This window comes from Argiope bruennichi, chromosome 11 (genome assembly GCF_947563725.1).
Source record: "Argiope bruennichi chromosome 11, qqArgBrue1.1, whole genome shotgun sequence".
Classification (NCBI taxonomy): Eukaryota; Metazoa; Arthropoda; class Arachnida; order Araneae; family Araneidae; genus Argiope; species Argiope bruennichi.
Window position 1 is genome coordinate 29914603 of NC_079161.1, and position 20034 is coordinate 29934636.

General features: G+C 24.7%; 1 protein-coding gene across 1 annotated transcript; it reads right to left on the bottom strand.

Moving 5' to 3' along the window:
* Positions 1 to 3458: 3458 nt before the first annotated feature.
* Positions 3459 to 19925, bottom strand: LOC129957457 (putative ankyrin repeat protein RF_0381). Its single transcript, XM_056069772.1, has 10 exons — positions 19733 to 19925; positions 14888 to 14998; positions 12741 to 12869; positions 12553 to 12608; positions 11964 to 12068; positions 11099 to 11150; positions 10882 to 10995; positions 8245 to 8343; positions 6414 to 6476; positions 3459 to 3526 (listed from the first exon to the last, which is right to left on the bottom strand). Exons 1-10 carry the CDS (start codon positions 19746 to 19748, stop codon positions 3483 to 3485), a joined length of 789 nt encoding a protein of 262 aa, XP_055925747.1. The 5' UTR covers positions 19749 to 19925; the 3' UTR covers positions 3459 to 3482.
* Between the last annotated feature and the right edge of the window lie 109 nt (positions 19926 to 20034).

Here is a 20034-nt window from a genome sequence, read left to right on the forward strand (position 1 = left end):
GGTGTAAATCAATTCAGTTCACTTGTTAGAATCAGTTTCCTTTTTTGTTTATTTTAGAACGCATAAACTTCCGCTGTATTGTTATAACTTCCCTTTTACGTTTTGTCAACAAAGATCTAGAATTTTCATTACTATTTTTGAGGATGTTAATGACTATTTAAAAGCCTCTTATAGTCTGAGAAGGTTTGAAAATAATCTGGAAATCTGAATTTTTATAAATTTATTTACAAATCTTTTGAAAATTATTTAAAATCTAACAATTTTTTTTTCACAGTGTGATTGCAAGCATTTTTTTTTGTCATCGCCCACACTTGCAAAATTTAAACTATTTTTTTTTTTGTTTCGTTTTTTCTTGTATTGGTATTAAATGACGTTTCTTTTTTTAAAAGATCAAACATTAATTCGTTAGAAAGAAAACTGACAAATAAAAAGTAAATACAAAAAAAAAAGCGCACAATTTATTTTTTTCAGTGAAAGAGAGACAAAAATTATTTGAACTTGGCATGAAAAACTGTATACAGCCATTAATGGGACAGCAAAAAACTCGTTTATAGAATTTTTAACAGATAGCTTTAATAATATAATCTATATATATCTAATTTAATTCTGAAGAATTTTACGAATGTATTAGTCACCAAAGATTAAGGGATTAATCGGTATTTGGTAACGATTTATGTTGTTATGACTTTAAAAAAGTCATTTTGTATCTCAATCAAAAGAAATTTTTAAAGAAAATCTGATTTATTAAATAAAATAAGGAATAATATTTGAAATATAAGTTTTCGCTTTAATCTTCCTTTATTGACTGCCATAAGATGCAATAAATTGAACTTAACGAAAGTTTCCATTTTTACCTACTCGCAACTTCGGCTTCCTATTGTGTTTGTTGAGACTTATTACATCCTTTCGTGAAAGATTTTTTTTTCTTAGACGAATTGCCGGGTTTTTTTTCCCAGCAACATTTTGATGAATGTTTTAGAATAGTTATATAAAAATATAATTTTCTGAAAATTAGTAATTGTATGTGGAAATATTTCAATATTACAATTTGGTGTACTTCAGGTGCATCATCATATACATACTGGTAAAAAACCATATATCATGCAATTTATATGAAAAGCAATTGAAATAGCATTGCACAATATATTAATAATCATTTTCATCGATTTCACATTTATACGCAGTTTTAAAGCATTTATATGAATAAGAATTATTTCAATTCTTATTGCACTTTGTTGAAACATTTAAAAAGTATTAAATTATGATGAAATTTTTATGAAATATTACTTCATCCAAATTCATGATATATATTTATAAGTAAATTTAAACAATTGAAAATTAGTTAATTTCACTTAAAATGAAATATGAACCTGTCTAAGATATTCAGGAAATATATTAAATTCATTGATAAATATTCCTTACAATTAAATTTACCATAAAGAGGTAAATAATTTTGTTAGAATTTCAATTATTTAGCTTTAAATTTTTTCTCTTCTTGTGCAATACTTTTGCTTCCAATTAAATTGCCCTTTTCATAAATACAGCAGATGTTATTTTCTATAAAATGAAACTTTTTAATATTCAAAAGTTCTGACTTACCGATTTCAAATTTTCATTTATTAATGCCAATTTACAATTTCTATCAAATGCACACAATTCTTTTCGATTACTAATTTATTTAAGGTATTAATTTAATGTTTTAAAAATTGCATACTATATTTTGAAAGAATATAGAAATAATTCATTGTTTATACTACTTAAACATATGTATAAAATTGGGAAAAAATCTGGCAAATTAAATTAGATTGCTCAGTGGATGCTGTCCTTGAGTTTATATGTTCTTAACTTCTGGACATTGCATTTTGCTGTTGAAAATAGCATAATGAATATAAATACCTATTAAATTTTAAAATACATTTAAAATACAGACGAAGACTACATGTTATACTTAATGATATGATGTGATGAAGAAGAGAAAAAGCAGAAGATGAGAATTAGAATTAATGAGCAAGAATAATTTATAATAACATAATAAATTTGTATAATGAAACTAGAAAAATTATATTGAATTAAAATATAAAAATATGAATATATTATATTCTAAACTGACATAATAGTATGGTCTTCAGTTCAATGACAGAATGTTAAAAAAATAAAAACAAAATGCATTGAGCTTAACATAGTTTCTACAATAAGACCAAAGTAACCTTACAATATTAAAAAAACAAGGAAAAGTGGCCTTGCTTGTTTTATATAATGCCTTTTTTTTTTCCCTCTAAGAACACTCTTGGTAAGATTTTTATTAAATTTGACTTTATAAATTGGCATATTTACTGAAGTCCTTATTTTTTATAACGTAACAATCATGACAGTTTTATATTTCAAATAAGATAACTAAATGTGGAAGTAATTTGTTTAAAAAAATATACAATAACTAAATATTGTTTCCTGATAATTGTGAAAATACATTATTAAAAAAATCTGATATCAGAGAATTTAGATAAATTTTTATTTTAAAATACTTTGTCATCTGTGAACAATAGTCTAATTTGTATTTGCAAATAGTAGTCAGATTTATGCCAAAGTTTGTAAGTTTCAAAGTATGCAATCAGCAATTCTAAAATTAAAAACTTAAAAAATCAATCACACTATCAATCCTAAAAAGTTTTTTTTTTTCAAAGAAATTAAACTTTGTAAGAAACATTCTGCATTAATCTATAAATTCAATCGAACTTTTTAGCTTATATATTTTTTTATTTTTCAAATATGTATTAGAATGCCATATGTTGTGCTTCATTTTTATACTGTAACAGACTAAGGTTTATTTATGATTGCTGTAATTGTTGAATATGGCATAAAATATTGATTTTTATCTCACTGTTAAAAATTTTACAAATATGATAAGCTAACAAAAAAGTATCAAATTAACTAAATAATATTTCAAGGCTGCTGCCATTTTATCATAAGATAAAACTTACACTTTGAAATTTAGAATTCCAGTTATATCTTAGTGATCATTCCTGAATTATATAAAATCCTTTCAATATTTCTTTAAAACATTTTCTTCCATTTGAATTATATAATAAAATTTCTGTTAGCACAGATTTATTTTTAAAAAATAAGTTATTCATACAATTTTTTAAGAAAGTATTGAAAGAGTTCTAGCATTTAATTCAACCTTAATATTTATGATTAAAACATTTGTTTTTGTGCGTGTCTGCATGCCTTATTTCATGTTTAATAAAATTATTAACTAAGGAAAATAGAATCCTTCCAAAATTTGCATCCCTTCCCTTCTATAGTTCAAGAATGAACAATGGAAGGAAATGAATTGAACTATTGGATGAAGTTTTGATGAGAGTTTTCTGATAATTCATAAAATATTCAACAATTGCTTTATTCATTATAATTAATAAACATATAAAAAAGTGATAACATGAGATTATATTTTTTGATACGTTTAATTTTTATCTTCTTTCTACTTATGCCATCTTCTTTTTCAAATACATTGCAATTTCTTCATGACCTATAAATAAATAAATAAAAATTACTAAAAAATAAATGAAACATGCATTAGCTACTAAATTTCTAACAAATGGAAAATTAAATTGTTCAGTATTTGCATATATTATGATATAATTCATTGAAGTAATATTGAAACTCATTAAAATATATACACATTTCAGATCTGTTTTTAAAAACTTCCAAAAATGAAGCTATAATTATCGCATGCAATAACTTTTATATATTTCTGAATATCAGACAAAAATGCAATTTTTTCTTCAAAAATTTACCCAAAATTCAAAACCTACAGATGTTGAAGTAAAATCTTTAAAATCCTCAGACTTTCAAACATGTTTCCTTAAGAAAGAAAATATTGCCAAGTAGGTAAAAAGGTGGAATATTTTCTAATCAAGTCACTATAAAAAAAATCTTCAGACACCAATGACGATAGTTAATCTCTCCAAAGCTAGCACATCCCCCCCCCTTCATTTGTTGTCCTGCTTTCGATTTATGCCAGCTTTATTTTCTGTGGTATTTTACTTTTTGTTTTATAGATGAACAGGAATTCTTCTATGGCACATTTCTAATTATAGATTATCACAGTTGCAGAAAATATATACTATTTTCTATTAATAGTATGGCTGCTCAGCACTTTTGTATAAATCCTCAGTACAATCCAACAAGTCCACAATGATAAATAATTTCAAAAGTAAAATAATTCATTTTTACAAAATGAATAGTTACATCATTAAAAATTATTTTTTCATAAATTTAAAAAATATATTCTATATAAATAAAAAGTAATCTATTTAATTATTTATTGCTTGTGCCCAGGTACAATGAAATTGTCAAGGAGAGAAAAATTAGACAACATTTGAAAATTTACATTATTAGTCATACTATAAATTGTGCACTTTACATAATTAGACAGATTTACAACTAATGTATTTGAAAGAAAACTATTTTTGTCTGTATGGTTTGTTACACATGGTTTTATTTATTTTGAAAATGACTACCCCCCCCCATTTTTAAATAAATGTTATATGGCAATTAAAGTTAGAAAAAAAATTAAATGTAACATTACCCAAGAGATATAAAATGTTTTTAGAGAGTTATGATGTATTGAGTTTACTAAGTTAAAAATTTTTCTCACTCAGTTCGAATTTTGTTGGAGTAGTAACATAAAAAGGCTTGCAAGTTATTTAGATTGATATTATATTGATAATATTATTTAAAAGAATTTAGTTTCTAGTGGGTTGTCTCTAAATTTATGGGCCAAACTTTAAAGGTAAGTAAAATATATATATAAAGAAGCATTTTTTATACAACAATATGGGATTGGAAATGAAAAGTACAGGCAGTAAAACCAAAAAAATAAGCACAAAAAATCAATATAAATGAGTAAAACCTGCAAATAATTTAAACATTATAGAAATCTTAAGTATGTAATAGATTTTTTTTTTTTTTTTTAAATTATAGACAAAGTTCTATAAAGCATAAATAAAATTTCAAGACAATTAAATAGTTTATCAAATGCCTTGACACAAATGATGACACTTTACTTGGCAATACTATTATATTTTATCGGTTAAATGATTTATGACTCTTTAAATATGTGCAGTTAAATTCAGATTTAAACTCATTTTTCGTTTTCCCTAAAGCTCCTGCCAATACACAATTTTATTGGATCAGAAACCTTTTTCTTACATAACTGTTTGTCTCTCTTTTCCCATAGGGGAGTGATATAACATGGCTAATTATTTATAGTTAGTAAAAATTAGTTAATCAAATGTTCTCATATTAAAAAAAAAAAAATATTTTATTCTAATAACTACCATTTCTTTTAAATAAAAAATATATACTGAATCATTTAAAAATTATTAAGGACTTACAAGATATATATATATATATTTTATAACTGATATAATCTGTAGTTTTCTGAGAATCTAACCTTCAAAAATCACTAGATGTTTTGAAAATTTTAAAGTAAAAATGAAATCATGGGTGATGAGAATATTTTGTATATTGTATATACAAATGTATGTTATACAAATAAAATTATAATTATTAAAAATATTTTTATCCATATAAATAATATAGTTTGTTTATACAACAGTATTTTTTTAAATATTAATATGGGTGTGAGTGAATGAAATATATTTTTTTACATGTACATAGGTATTGCACCCAAAGCTAACATTTAAAATAAATTTATTTTCTTATGTGTAGAAGTTACATCATGTAATCTTCAACTGATATGAGAACTGTAATCAGTGTATGTTGAAAGTGCTTCAAACTTGCTTTTAATTACTGAAACATATAGAAGGTATCATGATATATAATTAAATAGTTAATTAATATTTTTATATGTAAAAGAGCTTAAAGTATTTTGATTTTGAAAATACAAGATGTATAAACTAATAAAATTAAGAAACTTTCTATCATTAGTTTCTTAATGTGCAGTGTGATTATTTTTAATTGTTGGAATGATATTCTATTACAATTTAAAATTTCAAATTCAGTAAGCCTTTTCAGTTTTTCTTTTCCCCGTAGCAAAATAGAGATAAACAAAAATTGGGATAAATTTCACATATATGTTGTTTATTTTTATTTTTGTAATAAAAAATACTGTTAGTTATTATTGTTGTTATATTTACAATTTTTATTTCTTTTCTGAAAGTTTCTAACTATATCTTTTTATGCTATTGTACATTTTTTTCTTAGGTAGAATGTTACCAGTAATTAATACAAGATAAAACTATTTTCCAAAATGTCATTAAAATTGCTAAAAGCAATACATGAATCCTTAACAGTATATGAACACTGTTGCATTGAAACTATATTCCTCAGAAATATGTAGCAGTTCATTAATTGATTAAAAATTAATTATACAAAAAATATATCCTTGCCTTCCATTGCAGCTATTTCATATGGTAAAATAGATTCAGCTGTTGATATAGTTGGATCAGCACCTAAATGAGAATTATTTTTCAAATGTGAGATTCAATAAATTGAAAAAAAATTTATAAATCAAATCAAATATACAAACAACTGGATTTTAGAATTTAAAGATATATATTGAATATATTTAAAAGTATTTAATTCCAAAATGTGCAATAATCTTTGTAAATATTATTTTTTCTTGCAGAATTTTAGTTTATATATGCTTATGTAAAGTGCATCTTTCATTTACAAATTTGAATAAATCTGCAATATTAGTGTAGAAACTAAATTATTCATCTAGCTAGTTTTTTTTTTTTTTTTTTTACAAATAGACAAAATTTTATCAATGTCATTTTTATAATCAGGGAAATACAGTATAAGTATCCTTAAGGTATCCAAGGTAGATATTTTCAGAATTACTTCATATCAAATCAAGAAAGAATCAAAATAAGGAAAGCTAGGTTTCTCATTAGAAATTTTCTAGTATTTAAAAATCATTTTTCCCCCCCTTGATGAAGATTTTGGTTTTAAAAGAGCTTATACAATTTTCAAAAATTTTATTAAAGAATTAAGCAATTCATTCAAAATTTTGCTTTGTTTTCTTCAAATGATTTTGATGAATATTAAATGTTTTTTACCTCAATCAATTAAAAAGTACCTTTATGTATTAAAATAAAACACAGTAAGCAAAATGGATAAAATTTGTTTTTGATCCTTATATCAAAACTGTAGATTTGTGCTTCTTTTCCTGAAAGAGGAATATATGACGGGGGAAGACAGGAACCTTTCATAAAAAGAATTTTTTTTGCCTAAAAGATTAAAAGATTACTTTTAAATGTTTTTAAAAAAGACTATTTTTTTTTTCTAGATATACTGCCTTTTTTGTTAAATAAAATAAAATCTCTAAACTTTTAATTATTTTATTTTTTGACTTACAAACTGCTACTCACATCTAATTTTTATAATTTATCTAATTTTTGAAGATTAATAAGAAGATATCTGAATAAACATTTAAAGCAGAAAGTGAAACTATGTGTGAATAATAATAATAAACAACATAAATTTTGTAGTTTGTAATGTTATAACTTGCCCGATCCCCCAATTTTTGAAATCTTTGTTGATTAATAAAAGAAAATATTGTCTATTTAAAAAAAAAAAAAGGAGAGTCTGCTTTTTTTAAACTTAATATATTAAGTTTTAATAAGTAAAAAAACAAGGCAAAATAAATAAGCACAAAATATTTTTGAAAAGATCAGCTAACTAATCTTAAGTCAAAGTTGTTAAAATACTTTTCCCTTTAACCAGATAAGCTGGAGCATATGTCCACAACTTCTCTCACCTGAGTCAGTTCTTAGATGTACACTGATGTAATATAATAATAGGCCTGTCAGAAATTCTGATTAAAAATTTTAAAAACTTCTGCATAAATTTCATGTTACAACTAGCCCCACACTCCCCTATGTCTGTATATTTGTTCAATAAGAAGTAAATTAAAATTTATCAAAAATAGTAAGAGGGACATTGCACAATAAGCCTGGTCTTTTATTTATTTTTGTCATTTTACTAATCCATTGATGATAAAAGTAATTTTGGATACTTTCAAGGGATTCTTTATCCTGCCAATCAAGAGCATTAGATTGTGTACCACAATCATTTTTATTAGTAATATGTGGGGGAATATGATCATTAATTCTCCTCAATCTACTGTTTAAAAAAGTGTTGTTCTTTTTACGAAGAAATACCACAATTTCAACATAGAATGAAGAATAAAATCATCATTAGGAAAAAAATAATTACCCTTTAATAAAAGATACTGTACAAGACACAGATTTCCTCTTGAACTGGCAAGGTGCAGAGGTGTAAAGCCATTGTTGTTTTGACAATTAATATCACAACCTAAACATAATTAAAAAAAAAGATAATATAAATGATTATAGTATATTATATTTTCAAAACATAAATTTAGTTCTAGTTTCAGATAATACGAGATCAATAAAAGATTTAAATTAGTAACATTTAGTATAATCATATAAAAATTAGATGTATAATATTCCTTCCAAAGTTAATCGAACCACTTATATAAGCCACTTATTTAAATATATTTTGAAATTTTACTTATACAGTCAATTTATATAAAGTTTTTTTTTCTCAGCTTCAAATATCAGTATTTTAAAATTGTGAATGGCAGAATTCAAAATTGATAATAAATGAATATAGATAAGCCAAAAAGCAAGCTGCAGTTATCCAGCTTTGTTAAAATATCATCTGTAATTAATGCTGTCAGATAAGTTTCCAATTTTCATTCACATACAGATAGGTTTTTCATAATCGAATAAGTCAAATAGACAACGACATAGGGGATCTACAATTTTAGAAAACTCTAATGCATTAAAAAAAAAAAAAAATTGCAATAATTTATGTATTACCTAATTTTTTGATTTCATTTAATCTAAGAGGATCATGTACTTAAACATATTCAAATGAAAATCAAATTTTAGAACACTGTTCTAAAGACCTTTTTTAGAATTGCTTGCAGATCAATGCATTCTTTTCATTTTTTTCCTGTTGGCTGATCTGAATTTATAAGTCAACAGTCTAATAACTCTGTGTTTCAGTATTCATCATGCATTAAAAAAGTTTTATAATTTTTTCCACTTTGTTTAAGTTTATTTATATATTTGAAATTTTCATATGCATGATATTAAAACTGCCTTGAAGGTGATCTGAAAAGAAATACTTATTATTTCAGTTTATCATATCTGTTCTTTAAAAGCAACTTATGTACATTTTAAATAAAAATCAATAGAAAAATATGTTTTTAAAAATTTCAAAACAGGAAAGTAGGCCCTGAAACTTGCATTGTGCCTTTAGAGTTTAATCTACCCCTACCCATAGGGAAATCTTCAACAAAATGAAAAGTAAAATACACTTATTAAAAAGGCATTTCTAATTTTTTTCTGAATTATCTAGTAAATAATAATGATGATATGCTTCTTTATATAAGAAGAATGTAATAACATTTAATAATGAAAAGTTTTATTTTTAAAAATTACATGCTAAATCCACACATTAAAGATGGAACTCATAGATAAATTTAAAACATACAAAAAATATTTATTATGCAATGAAATTAAACTTAAATTTTGCATTTCTTTAATTTATAATGGGGAAATATTTACTTGCATACCATTCACTAATCTAAAAACATTTATTCAAAATTAAATATTTTAAAAGAAATACAATAAGAAAGATACTGAAACAATACAATAAGAATTATATTGAAACACACATCAGTAAGATGAAAATGTAAGCAGACAGTTAGCTTCATGTATCATTTGTTAAATTGTATAGCCTGATATAATCAGTGCTGCTTTGGATGAAATTTTCATGGTTTTTTTTTATTATTATTATTAATGAAATATCAACTATTTACCTATCACAAGATCTAGAGAAATTCGAAGCATAACATGACACACACACACATATATATATATAAGATCAAACTTATAAAAAACCAGATGTTGAAAAATGTAAAAAGCTGTATACATTACATGCAAGAAAATAAAAACAAATTTAATATTACTATTCAACAGAATATCAATGAGTCTGTAAACAAATGCTTTTTTAAACTTATATAACATTTTAATAATTTTTTTTTCTATAAAATATTAAAATAAAATCTTTGTATGATCTGCAACTACATATTTAAATAAAGAATGAGAAAATGCTTTTTATCAAAGAATTTTAATATTAAACGATTTTATATCTGCAGCAACAAATTGTAATTAAAGTTAAAAGCAAAATGTTAATTTTTAAAAATAAACTATTTATAAATTTAAAGAAAGGTAAAAAAAAAAAAAAAAATTCCATTAAACAATCTTTGGCAACTTAAATATGTATTTGCAATATGGAATATAAAATCAGCTACTTCAACAGTGAATTTCAATCTGTAGTTTTGTAAAAAACAAGCAACTAAATTCTTGTTAAGAATATTTTAAACTAATTTTTAAGGTTAAAGAAACATTTTCTGTAAAAGTAAGGAAAAATAAATCTTATTTAAATATATTTCCCAAATTTTCTGTTTTAAATTATTTTACTAAATAATAGCAACATGTTATTTGTATGCATGGTATTGTGCATACATGATAAAATATTTTTCAAAGAATAAGAAATTTAGTTTTTAAATTAATAATAACAAAGCCTTCGACAAATTCTTATAGTATTTACAAGATAAATTTGAAAAAAAAAAAAAAAAAAAAAAACCCTATTTGGTAGTTTAGATTGCTACAAAGAAACAAAAAATTACATTTCAGTTTTATTTATTTAGATTATAATGCACATTCCATATGACAAAATTTTATGAAAATTAATTTTGAGAAAATGTAATAATCATTAAAAACCAAGTTGCAGAAAAAAGGTAAAATACTTCCATACCAGCATCTAATAAGATATCTAAGTATCTGAAATCTGATACTTTTGTATTTAATCCATACACAGCAAAATAAAGGGCAGAATCTCCATATTTTGACACACTATGTACATCTGCACCTGCAGGAAATAAAGATTTTTAATCAATAATCTGCATTTTACAATTTGATTTTTTTCTCCACATTTTTGAATGATTGGAATTAAAAGATAATTCATATTTCACCTCTTTTGATCAGGAATGTTATTAAATCTGCATTACCACTAAAGCAAGCACACTGAAAAAGTAAAAGATATTTTTTAAAGAGCATGTTATAAATATTTATTCCCACATGTAAATTTTTTGCATAATCTTCAAGATAAATATAACTGAAATCAGAAAAAATGAAAATGTAAATCTTTATTTATATATTTAAATAATTAAAGCTCTCAAAATAAAACAGTTTTATATTTATTTTAACATTTTCAAATCATTCATTCAGTTTTCAAACTAGTAAAAACAAATTGCAAAACTTAGAAAAGAATAAAAGATGTATTATTGTTTCTAAACTGCTTGATTTAGAAAAGATCTTTATAAGTGTCAAATTGTATTTATAACAGTCTTTTTAAAAATCCACACATTTAAGATGTGATAAAATTAATTTGATTGAAAAAAATGGCAAAATATTTTTAAGTGTTGGTTTGAAAGTACTGACTGTTAGAATGATTTTGAATTATCATGTAAAATATTATAATTAATACATGCAGACTCAAATTATAATTGCAATTCAGAGTCAAAAAAGATTACTGAAGGCAAAGAATATTTCAAGGGATTACAAGGAAAAACAACCAAAATATTACAGAATTTAGATGAAAAATTAAGAAATAAACAGTACAATTAACTATAAAAAAAAACATCTTGGGAGAGGGCAGATTTCCCCAGGGGTAAAATAATGACAAGAAAATTAATTTAATAAATTTGCAAAAATTTCATGTCTTCCAGATATAAAACCAGAAATGAATTCTTCAAATTGGAAAATGAATTTGTTTACAAAAAAATTCATAAACAAACCTAATTATATGAAAATTTAAAATACAATGATAATACTTACTAAAAATACTGAAAATTGTAAATCCGAATTAGTATAATTTACATCATAATCTTCTTTTTCAATCAGTATCATACATAACTGAGCATGTTCTTGTTTATAGGCAGTCTAATTTTTTAAGAAAGAAAATATATCAGTAGTGCTATCATTAAGAAATTTAATATTTGCAATTTATAACTGAAAAGAATAATTAGTAACACATACTTATTTTCCAATTTATTTTACTGAATATGTATTATTGAGGTATTTATTAATATAATAATTTTTGAAATTCATTTGACTTTTAAGTCAAACAGAAGGATGATAAGAAATTGATAATATTGATTGGCAATAGTTATTTATGATAAAATTGATCAATATGACTTACATATAGCAAAAATTTTATATAATCAAAATATCAATGCCAAGCGTTTGTATAAATCAAAAAATAGATAATGTATTTTTAATCTTTCTATGAATAATGCCAAGTATAATTTGAAAATTTAATGCAAGAAAAAAAAATTATTCTTCCTTCAATAAAATATGGGTAATGACTTTTTACAAATACAATCATATTATACATACAATAGTGTAAAGAATTCTTAAAGTGTACCTTAGCCAAATAATACACTACTGGAGCTGGGGGCTTTAAAATTCTGATTTTATGACCTAAAATTTAAAAGAAAACATAATAATAATTATTAAATAAAAATAATAGATAGATGTTCATTTGGTTTTAGCAATTCAATAAGCATAATAGATATTAAAGAATTAAACTCATAATATTTTATGATTATTTACCTTTCCACAGATATAAAAATATTATCATAATGAGAGTGAAGAACATTAGAGTTATTATGAGACCACCATAATTCACTCTGTATACATTTATTGTAGTTGTATGATTGCCATCTGATTTGACATTCATACCTAAGAAGAAGAATATTATTAGCAAAGATAATTGCATATAGAACAAATCAAACATGCACAATATTCTTAATAACTACACAATTAAATAGCAAGATACAAAGCAAGCAGCTTAATTTATTTTTGCTGTATTTTTTTAAAATAAAATATTAAGAGATAGATTCTAAAATTTTAGGTTATTTATGTACACACCTTTGAAACCTAAACCACATAATATTCCTTTACTTATTTACATAGAAAGTGAAACTTTCATTTAATCTTATTTTACCTTTTATAAGAAACAACTTTAACATTCAATAATATTTGAAAAATCAAAAATTGATCATGTTAAATATATAATTAAAATACATAAAAACATTTAAACTTCATACAATATATAAAAAGTCTTATACAATACAATATTGAATTTCCTACTCCAGGAAATAAATAATAAAAACTAAGCATCAGTTAGCAAGAATCATATCAATTAATATAAAATTTAATAAGGAAGATTAAAAAATTATTTTTAATTCTATGAATAATGAGCTCAGTTACATAATCAAGAAGTTGCAGAAACTTTCAAATGATCATCTAAATTCTTATTTTTTTTTACTAACATAATTGATTAATAATTAATAATTGAAAAAGTTATCTCTAATTAAAGAATTTATAAATAATCATTTTAATCTATATATTTAAAATACTATGGAAAAAACAAGGAACCAGGTGTCCAAATCTAAATACTGGTTTGATTTTGTTAATTTTTTATTTCATATGAAAGTTCATAACTTCTCGATATATGAAGGGACAGCCTGCAGCAGAGTTTGCCAACCACAAATCATTGAAGAAATTTCGAAATTTTAATTTCATATGAAACCTTACGATGCCTAGATATATCATCAATGATCTCCTGCCCCTTATCCATACACTTATTCCTTTTTACAAAGAAATTGAAAAAAACATTACTTCATATTTCCTATGAAGAATATCCATGACACAGTTCCCCAGTTGTAACTTCAGAACTTATTTTGAGAATTTTTATTTGGTATGAAAGCTAATGATTCTTAGATTCATCACCAATGGCCTCCTGGCCTTGTTATTCACAATTTTCTGAGAAATAATAATAATAAGCATTGCTTAACTATACATTCCCTATGGGGATAAAATCCTGACTAAGTTCCCAAACTGCAATCATATTACTGATTTCAAAATTTTTTGCTTCATATTACGGATCTCATTTTTGAAAATTTTAACCATATTACTAATTCCTAAGTACATCATCATTAATCTTCTATCCCTACTTTCCATTTCAAGAGATATTGCAAAGAAAAATTTTTGGAGGATCCCACCTCCAGAACCGGACCTTGTTTTCATTAGTAACTTGACAATTTCACCCCATTGAAGTGTAGTTAACCAATCAGAAAGTTCTGTCATTACTATGCAAATGTAATTTAAAATAGTACTTTTGTTTATATTATTGTAATCGTTTCCTCTGATATTTTTTATAGATACCACTAAAAAATGATCCTTGATATCTATAAATAGTTTTAATGAAATAATAAAACTTTATTATTATTTTTAAATAATTCTCAACGAATTTGAACATTTAGAATTCATTAGGAATAGATAATAATTTCACATCATATTTTTTACTTGTATTTTGTATTCTTTCATTTCTTATCAAAATTTCTAGATATATACTTATTTACTGCAAATGTAGTACATTAGAATAATAGAAATGCATAAAATCACTTTAATTGTCTAAAATTCTAATATAGAGCACTAGAATTTAAAGACAAAGTCATTTAAGTTTTAAGAAATACAGAATAAAAATACAATAATTAAAGCTTTATGAGAGCTTGATAGAAATTTAAAAATATTTGCAGAGATGAAGTATGTGTATTGAATTCTGAAATTGAAATCAAATTAAATATGAAGCAGTGCATTAAAAATGAATCAAATCTTTATTGCAGCAAAATCCAAGCTAAGAATGAATGATTTAAATTTAATGCAATGTAATATGATAAAAGGATAATTCTTACAAGGAGATATTCCACTGATTTCTGGAATTTCATAATCTATGATATGATTCAAGGAGGGATGGAGAATTTGAGGCAAACATTTGTCATATACCGATAAGTCAGAATCAGGTCCTAAAAAGAGAGATTTTTTAAACAAAATATTCATATTTTAATTTTGCACAATCAATATCCAATTATTGCAAAAAAATTAATGCAAATGTCTATGAGATATCAAAGAACAGAAATTACAAAACTGTATCAATGAAGAAAGCTTTTCATCAATAAGAAGTACTACAGTGCAAAGAAAAGTATCATTCATTAATTAAGAAAATAACAGGCAAAAATCTGAATTTAATAATAAGATGTTCTTGTCTTAACTGTGTTGCTTTTTTTAAAATTATTTGCCTAAACTATATATATATATATATATATATATATATATATATATATATATATATATAATATATTTCAAATGAAGAGAAAAAAAATTCAGCTTTAATTGACTTTATATAAAAAAAAAGGAATGAAATAACAGTTTTTGCAATAAAAGTTAAATAAGATACAGTAAAGTAGCAGAGAAAAGAGATCCAATTATTTTAAACTATAATATTAGCTGTTTTGTTTTCAATCATCCAGCTCAACAAAAGAATTCAGAGTTAAATTATTATACAACACAAATAAAAAAAATAGTAAAAAACATCTACTTTAGATTTTTTTCATTTTATTTCTAGAACCTGAAGACTTTGTTTCTTTAAGATTTCTTACTGGAATCTATATTCTTGAAATGACAGTAATGTAACATCTACAGAACTGAAAAGCCTATACCAAATATTTTATAAAAAATACAACTGGAATATATATTACAACTTAATGAATAAAGTAAATAAAAGTTATTTAATCATAACTATAAGACATATTGCTTTGCATTTTATCAACTATCATAAAATGTTAAATATTAAATTAACTATTCCTGCTTTCATATTCAGAATCATCTAAATGATAGCCGGTGTATAAGAGATCATTTACAATATATGTTATAAGTATTCTTCAGAATTTATTAACTTCAACCTACAAAAACGTAAATTACTTCTGCAACTTTTTTTTTGAATCAGTAATAAGTATTTAATTAAAATCATTTGTTTATATCCAAAGTTTGCATTTATTTTAATAAAAAAACTACCAAAACACAGAAAATGTGTTATTAATAATATTTTACAGATATTGTAAATTCTTACATTGAACTATATCTTTGGTTTACATATAGATCAGCACATAATCTGTTTATCAAATCATTGAAAAAAAAAAAAAAACTTTTTTGCAAAAAAAAACAGAAATTTTAGTAACATTTTAAATATATTTCTTTAAAAAAATAATTAAAAAAATATTTTTCCTGGTTTTGATCTGATTTAGTTTCTTAAAAACTTTTTTTTAACTTGACAGTGATTTATACCAAGAATGAAATTCTCGTGGTATTGCTTTCATTTTAGAATACAGAATCAGGCCACAATACTTCTGTTTGCAGACTGCAAAATGAGAAGCATGAGAGTAGGTTGGAAAGTTTCTGGCCTAAGAAGGAAAATAGATAATATAAAAAAAATCTGTTTAATGGTTACTTTATTTTTCAATATTATCCCCCTGTCAAAAATATACACTTGCTCCAGTGGTACAGCAATGTCTTTTTCTTACAGAGAAAGTATCCAAGGCACGCAAGAGGCTATCCTTTCCATCTAACTAAGGCCTCAAAATAGGCATTCATCACTGAGATGACTTCAGTATTAGAACAGAGTTTTCCTACCAGCCAGATATTTTTTTCAGGTCAGGGAAAAAGATATAGACTTAGGAGGGCATATCAGGAGAATAGGCTGCATAAGGAAGAATTTCAAACTTCAATTCATGAAGTTTTGCCATCAAAATGAAGCTTTGTGGATGGAAGCAGTGTCCTGGAGAAACATGACTTTCCTCTTGCCCTGAGCTGGACTTTTTACTTTGATTTTTGAATGCAATTTTCCAAAAGATTAGCATAATATTCAGCATTGATAGTCCTTCCTTTTTCTAGATAATCTAATAATACAATTTCCTTAGTGTCCCCAAAAAACTGTTCCCATACCTTTCCAACAGATGGCTCACTTTTTTGGTGTTAATTTGACGTTTAATTCCACTAGTTTGATTGCTGTTTAGTCTCTGGAGAATAATAATGGATCCATGTCTTATAAATAATAATGAAACACTGCAAAAAAATCTGTTGAGTTTGAGTTATATAGAACTAAGCATCATTTCAGGTATCATCATGTGCTGCAGTTTTTAATCCAAGGTCAGCAAATGAGACACCCATCTTGCTGACAAGTTTCTCAAACCCAAAATGTTGATTAAAATACAATATGCTCATTCATTAGATATATCAACAGACTCAGTAACCTCTGTAAATTTCAATTATTCAAAATGCTTTTATGAACTTTTCTAACGATTTAATCTATAGTGGTCAATTTTGGTCTTCCAGAAAACACTCCGCTTCTAGAGCGCTTGTATGGCCATTTTTAAAATCTCCAACCCATGTTTTAACAGTTGTAAACAAAGTAGATGATTCCCCCCCCCCTGCTAGTGTAGCATTTAGCTAAGTTTTAATATGCAATGGAGATAAGAATTTTATATAAAAAAAATATCTTATCATAGCTCCCACTTTAGTTTTCTCCATACTCGGTTAAAAACAAAAGAAGAAAACTAAAACAGCACTATATAAAAACAACCAAATATGAATTCTTTGAAATATGCAAGCATTAAACAAAGATGACATTTTGAAATATCTTTATCAAAATAACTCTTGCAGTGTCATCTCTAGTTCAGACCAGAAATTTTTCATTTCATCTTCATATAAGCCTTAAAAAATGTAAGAGTTTGAGTGCTATAATAGATACCTGCACATATAAAATATGAGGGAAACTAATGTGCTGATTCTTTGGCTAAAGAAGTCAGAGACCTTGACCAATTAAATATCATTATCATGTTTGCAGATGCAAACACAATGAGAAAATTGCTTCAAGAGCATGGAGATTTGGACAACATAAACAAGATCATACATATATTGGAAAAACTGCCCTGAAGTCCAGCTCACACCAAAACATATCTTTGAATGCCCATATTTCTCTACAAATATATCAAAATTCAGAATGATACCATTCATGAATGATATCCACTATGGGAAATCCTATATAACCCTTTTGTATAGTAGCCACAGTTGTTCGAACTTTTGGGGGAGTCTGATGATGAAATTGCATTTTAAATTTTTCTTTGATGTGCTTTAAAATTTTAGGATTTTGAATATTTTAAAGCATTAAATGTTTTTAAGGTTTTAGTGTATTCAATTATATATTTTAAATTGTATTGGATGTTTAAATTATTTCTTCACATTTTGTCATTTCTTTTGCTGCTAATCCATGGACATAGAAAAATATACGAATCCTTAAATGACCACATCAGAAAAATATTAATCCAAGATATTTATTCTCGAAGCAGAAGCATTTTACTTTCAGATAGTCAACTTTATTACATTCAATATTCTTTGTTTTATTCTATATACACATATAAGTTAATGTTTAAAAGATTAAGGGAATCATTGAATTTAAGCTTCTCAACGAATATGGGAAAATATTTGACCACTGTGTAATGTACTCATTATGTACATTACACAGTGGTCAGTCTGTAATATATTTAAAAATATATTACAGACTGACATATATTTTTAAAGAGGTTCAGTGGAGTTATATATATAATCACATTCCAGCATTCAATATGCAGATTTAAAAAAAAATCTGAGTAATTCTGCTGTGCATTTTAGTATTGACTTGACTGGAACCCTTTTAATCCCAATAGAAGAATAGTCATTAATATGGTATTTGTCTTATGAGAGTCTCTGGTTCAAAATGAATTTGGAGAATCAATGCCGAGTCATCAGTTATAGTCCGGAAAAACCTGAAATGTGGTGACAGCATTGTGTAGTCTAATACTATTACTCACACAGCCAGTTCGAAAAATTCTTTCATTTGGGCGTTAAGAGATAGAACAATTATAGCCTATAAAGGTTCAAGAAGTAGTAGATAAAGCAATGTTAATCAATAAAGTTAATAATTGTAATAAAAAAAACCCAGTTAATCATGAACTTTAATTTTTTTAAAGTATTGTTAATCTTAACAGCCATCTTGATTTTTGACCATGGCAACTTGACATCTTTGGCGATGTAACAGGGCACCATTAAAGTAGTTTTCAAGAAATCTTCTTATAATATAAAATACTGTATAATATTTTTACTATGCAGGATATCATATAAAGGTATTCTGGCTTAATATAATACATATTTACCTTCATTGCATAATTTTACAAAATAAAGAAAAAATTTTTTTTTCTGGACCATAAGAATACGGAGTATTATTAATAAGCAGAAACAGATTTATGTTTTATTTAACGGGAAAGCAAAATTGTTAATCAATAAAATAAATTACCCAACTTTTTATTTTCCCAACATGCAACAAAGTCAAAACAACCTAAAATAATTTAATCAAAATATAAAACAAATGTTCAATAAAATATAAAATAGACAAAAATTCTACTACAAGTCATCTCAATGAAACATATGAGATAAAATTCACAAATACAGACGCTTTTAAGCACCTGCTTCATGGATTATAGTAATAAAAAACATTTTATAATTCAAACATGGGTAAAGCAATAATACTTCCTTTTTATGATTTTGAATTAACTTTAACAAAATTTATATTTTGGTTAAGTTATATGAATAAAATCATTATAAAGAGAGAAATATTATTTTGCATGCAAATAAACTTAATATTTCGACAAAGCAAAACAATAACTTACGACTCCAGAAGTCCATATCTTTAAAAAGAGATTTTGTATCTCACATTAAACTTCTTCTGAAAAATATCAATGTCAGAATTCCATTGAATCTTTCTAAAAGAACTCGAAAGATAATAAAAATACAAGAATAAATAAGTGACAAACGATTTCATTTTCGTCCCCAATCGTGTTGCTTTTTTTTTTGAAAATACCTCCAAAATTCGATGCAGTAAAGTTGAGAAGAAACATGAATTTCCAAATACATGAATTCCATATTTCCCCCCCCCCCCTCCAAAAGGTAATGTTCATATGCAATGTATTTT